We start from the raw sequence: 5,693 nt of genomic DNA, 5'->3' as shown, positions 1-5,693 counted from the left end.
CTCTTCTCTTCTCTCTCATTTCATCTTTGAATCCTGAACCTGAGACCTGAGATGCACTCCAAGCAATTCCTTTTCTCCGGACCATCTCTTATCATCTTACCAATAGCCAATCCATTTATACGACTACGACGTCGTTTTACTTCACTTCACAACCCCATAACGACCACGACCACTACCCTTCTCCGCCACTCTTCCCATCCACCCACATTCGATGGTTCATCACCTCATAATCCGGCGAACCTGAATCCATACATTCCGATCACACAATGCATATCACTGTTACAGCTCTGTGCTTCTTCCAACCTCAAATTGATGCAAATCCACGCCTTTTCAGTCAGACATGGTGTTCTGTTTTCCGACCCGGATTTGGGGAAACACCTGGTATTCGCCATTGTATCTGTCTCGGCTCCAATGTCGTATGCTCATAACGTTTTTTCGCGAATTGATAGCCCTAACATATTTACGTGGAACACCATGATTAGAGGGTATGGTGAGAGTGAGAATCCTAGGCCAGCTATTGAGCTTTATCGTCATATGCGTGTTTTTTCTTGTGTTAAACCTGATACTCACAGTTACCCCTTTCTTCTGAAGGCTGCAGCGAAGTTAGCGGTTGTTTGGGAAGGTGAAATGATTCATTCTTTAGTTTTGAGAAATGGGTTTGAGTCTTTGATCTTTGTTCAGAACGGTTTGCTTCATATGTATGGTTGTTATGGGTGTGTTGAGAGTGTACACAAAGTGTTTGTATTAATGTCTCAAAGAGATCTTGTTGCGTGGAATACTGTAATTAATGGGTTTGCTTTGAATGGAAGACTTAATGAGGCTCTTGTTCTTTTCAGGGACATGGGTTTTGAGGGTGTTGAGCCTGATGGTTTTACAATGGTCAGTTTGTTATCTGTTTGTGGTGAGCTTGGGGCTTTGGCTTTGGGTAGGAGGGCTCATGTGTATATGTTGAAAGTTGGCTTATTGAGTTCGAACTTGCACTCTAATAATGCAATTCTGGATTTTTATGCTAAGTGTGGGAGCATTAGAGATGCCCAAAAAATGTTTACTGAAATGAAGGAAAGAAGTGTGGTTTCTTGGACTTCTTTAATTGTAGGTTTAGCTATTAATGGGTTTGGCAAAGATGCTCTTGAGCTTTTTAGAAAATTAGAAAGGGAGGGATTGGTCCCTACTGAGATAACTTTTGTGGGAGTATTGTATGCCTGTAGCCACTGCGGAATGGTTAAAGAAGGGTTCACTTACTTTAGAAAGATGCAAGAGAAGTATGGGATTGTGCCCAGAATAGAACATTATGGTTGCATGATTGATTTGTTGGGCAGAGCAGGTCTTGTTAAGGAAGCATATGAGTACATACTAAACATGCCATTAAAGCCCAATGCTGTCATTTGGAGGACCTTACTAGGAGCATGTACAATACAAGGAAATTTGGCTCTTGGAGAGTTAGCAAGAAGTCATCTCCAAAAACTAGAGCCTGGACATAGTGGGGATTATGTTCTTCTCTCTAATCTTTATGCTTCCGAGAATCGTTGGTCAGATGTCCAGGAGGTGAGAAAGGCAATGCTTAGCCAGGGTGTGATGAAGACACCAGGTTACAGCCTTGTTGAGTTGAGAAATCGTGTTTATGAGTTTGTTATGGGTGATAGATCTCATCCGTTTAGTGAGGAGACATATGCTAAGTTAGCAGAGATTACAAGTTTGTTGAGGTTGGAAGGTTATGTGCCTCATACAGCAAATGTGCTTGCAGACATAGAAGAGGAGGAAAAAGAGAATGCTTTGTCCTATCACAGTGAGAAAATTGCAGTTGCTTTTATGCTTGTTAATACTGGTCCAGGGATTCCAATTCGGATTTTGAAGAATTTGAGAATCTGTGTTGATTGTCATGTTGCTTTTAAGCTCATATCCAAGATTTATGATAGGGAGATTGTTGTGAGGGATTGTACTCGTTTTCATCATTTTGGAAATGGGTCTTGTTCTTGTAGTGATTATTGGTAGCATGTTTGGCTCTCTAATAGAAAACGAAAGGTACAATAATTGAGTACCAAGACATTAACCTCTGGCCTTGTCACACTAAAAAAAACACTCTAAAAGTTAGAACAGGCTGTTGAGAATGTGGACAACAATGAGAAGAACAAGGAATTTTGATTCATATATAGAAAAGTGGTGGATAGGTGCTCATTACAATTCCAATTCAAATTTCATGGTTGGTTGTTTTGGTCACACCTCCTTGTTGGATATAGAAGTGTGCAATATTAAGCTTCCAAGGACTAAACTCACCCCTATTTTCAGCCTCTTGATTAATATTAGTGCTTACAACTTTTCTACTATCTGGAGACTCTAGATGGCAGAAGTAAACCCATTTCGATTGATGGCGATCCACTGGTATTTTCGATTGATGGTAGAATTCGGTCTTTTGTTTGTTTTATCTGGCTTTGTTTACTTGTTTGGACTGTGAGAGGTTGAGGTTGGTTTGAATCTGGTTTTGATTGAATTGTGCGAAAAGATGTCTTTAGTTATTTATGGGAGAAAAATGATTGTTCTTATTTGAAAAATAATAATAATTTAAAGTTCAAGTCAAAATAAAATTAAACTTCACAGTTCTACACTATACTCAGTTTAAACTTTTGGTATTGGTGTTGTTTATAGTTGGTTTTTATGACTTTTTCAAGTGCTTAATATTTTTCAAATTTAAACTTCAATTTGTTTTTCTTCAAAACTTTTTGATGAAATGTCTCTTTTTTTAAACTTTGGCCTTTTTATTTAGTTTTGCAAAATTTATTACTAGAAATCTATTTTGACCTAAAGTGTTTTTGTTGAGTAAAGAAATAAGCCAAATTAATTCAGACTAAGAAAGAGTTCCATGAATGTTGCAGGGCCTCTAAGCCAACCAAAGTGGGGACATTTGAAAGATCTGCATAAGGTTATAAAACAAGTTGAAGGAGCATTGCCGGGCATTGGCGCAGCGATTAGAGCTCTTGGTAAACTTAGAGGTAACCCTTTCTAATTCTCTTGCTTTCTGTCAATCTCAAGTTTGAACCAAGAGTGTTCAAATTTTGCTTTAACTTTTGATAGATTTATTCCATGGCTATGATTCCAAGCTTCACAATCTTTGAGAGATCAAGCATCTATGATAGATCAATATTATGGATTATGAAAAAATAAAAAGGAGTCGTAAATTTATCTATATCATAACATATATTAAAAACTTTTATAGTCTTTCCTTATTATGCTTTTAATTTACTTATCAATTTGGATTTTATATGTAAGTAAATATATCTTTTGTTTATCATATGCATACGGAGCACAGCTCGTGAAGTGAAACGCTTGGATTCCTCTGTTTATGCACAATTTGGAGAAGTATTAAATATGAATTGTCAACAACTCATGTGTACAAGGCATATGATTGGATGGCTAACATGAAGGGGAAGTCTATGGGCAATAATATCAGATTCGCTCTTGCAAACTTCAGTTCAAATCGTTGGCTTTCCATAAGATTGGAAACATTAGGAGGTATCCTGATCTGGTTGACAGCAAACTTTGTTGTTCTGCAGATTGGGAGAGGAGAAAATCAAGTAGAATATGCATAAATAATGGGTCTACTTCTCAGTTACAGTCTAAATATCACCAATCTTCTCAGTGGCGCATGAAGGCGAGCAAGTAGAGCTGAAAATAGTTTAAATACTGTGGAGCGTGTTAGCGTGTTGGCACAGCATTTAAATCTTGCCAGAGAAACTGTTGCCAAACGAAGAAAGTGCATTCTCTAGAATGGTGCAAAGTAAAGGACCTGCCAATGCTGACCACTTACGTAGCTTTGAATTAGGAGGAAACAGAACATGACCCGAATTTAGCACAAACAGTCGATCAACCAGAGGTGACTAACCTCGCCCCAATGGAGTGCTGCTGCTCAGTACTCCTGTTTCTCTTTCTGCTTCACAAATTGATGTTCAACAATCTGATATTGAAGATGAGAGCAATATCCTCTTGAAAACAAAGGATGCAGTCGTAACACTGGAGGGATTTCTGGAGGGGAAGTATGACCGAGATAGAGATGAAACACTACACAGTTCGAGGTACCAAGAGATAATGGGTGGACAACTCTTCACAGAATAGTTGGAGGTACATATCCAATTACAATGCAACTACAATCTATGAAACAATACACAACATTCAATACAACAAAACATTAATAGAAAAGCCCACAATACTTTCTAGAATGCCTTCCTACAATTCATTACACTGTCAAATGAATTCTCTCTTGGTTTTTGTTGTATTCTCATAATTTTTTTTTTCTCTTTGATTTCATTACAAAATTTGAGTCCATTTAATTGAGATCAAATAATCCAAAAAAATAAAAAAAATTGTAAAACATTATTTTCCCTTTTTAGACTTTCTTAATGAACTTGTAGATTTTATATAAAAATATCATATTAGGAGAATAATTGTGCTTTTGATCCAACTCTTTCTCATCAAACATTGGCCTTTCAGGTCTTGCTGTGATGATCAGGCCTTCAGCAGTTTGAAAATGATTTTGGAGACACATCCTTAGATTGGGACCAAACTAAATATAGGATCCACACTGAAGCCCCAAGGGGAAGTAGTTAGTCGTCATTTGGAGGATCATAAGTAATCAACCCATTAAGGGAAGCTGCCAAAGTGTCCAAAGTCAGCCTTCTCTCTCACATAGTCAAGGGCCATGAGCCATCTACCTGTGAAACTGAACCTCCGTCTCCAAACAAGCTACCTCCAAACGGTTCTCAAGGAATCCATCTCAGCTCGAACCTTCTCAAGGTCAGCAAGAGCAGCTCTCAATCGGTCAGCATCACCATCATGGGAAGCTAGTTGTTCCTTCAATTCACCAACAATTCTAGTAAGCTCATTGGACACATTCAACTGTTTGATATCAGAACGAAGTGAATCTCAGTCACCCCTCCCCGGTTTCAACGCATCTTGCATGCCGTGCATCTTTATCCAAATTGAATCTTGCAAACACTACAAAACATAAAAGGCAAAAGAGTAAGAATAAATCGTAACATTCAAGTGACACTAGTTAGCCAGACACTATGCCTTGAAAAAGATGGGACTGATGTTCCTCCAGTACTTTGTCTACTCTCATTTTGTCCAACCATTCTTCATCTTCAAAATCATTATCTGGATGAAGACTTGTTCCCCCTTATCTGAGATATGCAAGCTGACAAAATCGAATATATCGAATTCCTTTTTGAAGTGAAGTTAGATCATTAATATTTTTTTGAGGATTAGACCTTAGCAGTAAGAACATAGGCCTAATGATTGGAATAGGCCCAACAACGTCGAGTTCCCTTCTAACAAATTGGTTGCTAGCTCTAGGCCTTTCTCTTATTGTCAGAACAAGGAACACATACTAGGAAAGAGCAAAGAGCTACAATGATTTCTCTTATAGCCCATATTGCTCGTTGACATCACCTAAAGCAAAGAGCTACAACGAAAACATTGAAGGAACACATACTAGGAAGACCAACTTTGTAAATGGACTCCATATTGGAAGTAGTAACATGCTTATAAGTTATAAGCAAGCCAGATATGTTGACATACAAGGCCTCCCTATGACACAAGTAGTCTAATTGGTTATGAAAGTGTAACTAGTAGATTTTAATGATTCAAGTTACCAAGTTGTACATCTTTAGATTGATCGATATCAAGATATGAGTTATGAACAA

At 37.9% G+C, this 5,693-nt stretch overlaps 1 protein-coding gene across 4 annotated transcripts; it reads left to right on the top strand.

The window, feature by feature from the left end:
* Positions 1-5,693, top strand: LOC115697407 (pentatricopeptide repeat-containing protein At4g21065). 4 transcript variants are annotated; one of them, XM_061119010.1, is made up of 4 exons: positions 1-2,379; positions 2,871-2,987; positions 3,305-4,113; positions 4,483-5,693. In XM_061119010.1, the coding sequence occupies exon 1, from the start codon at positions 52-54 to the stop codon at positions 1,990-1,992; it is 1,941 nt and encodes a 646-aa protein (XP_060974993.1). In that variant the 5' UTR covers positions 1-51; the 3' UTR covers positions 1,993-2,379; positions 2,871-2,987; positions 3,305-4,113; positions 4,483-5,693. The 4 variants fall into 4 exon arrangements, with proteins under 4 accessions (XP_060974993.1, XP_030480254.1, XP_030480255.1 ...); XM_030624394.2 differs by lacking the exon at positions 4,483-5,693 and having other exon boundaries at positions 3,305-4,260; XM_030624395.2 differs by lacking the exon at positions 4,483-5,693 and having other exon boundaries at positions 1-2,395; positions 3,305-4,260.

This window comes from Cannabis sativa, chromosome 7 (genome assembly GCF_029168945.1).
Source record: "Cannabis sativa cultivar Pink pepper isolate KNU-18-1 chromosome 7, ASM2916894v1, whole genome shotgun sequence".
NCBI lineage: Eukaryota > Viridiplantae > Streptophyta > Magnoliopsida > Rosales > Cannabaceae > Cannabis > Cannabis sativa.
The sequence above is the reverse complement of the archived record's forward strand: the minus strand, read 5'-3'. Positions and strand labels throughout refer to the sequence as shown.

What these genes read in the sequence shown, in the direction of transcription:
- LOC115697407 (XM_061119010.1), top strand. Translation starts at nt 52, where the DNA reads ATGCACTCCAAGCAATTCCTTTTCTCCGGACCATCTCTTATCATCTTA.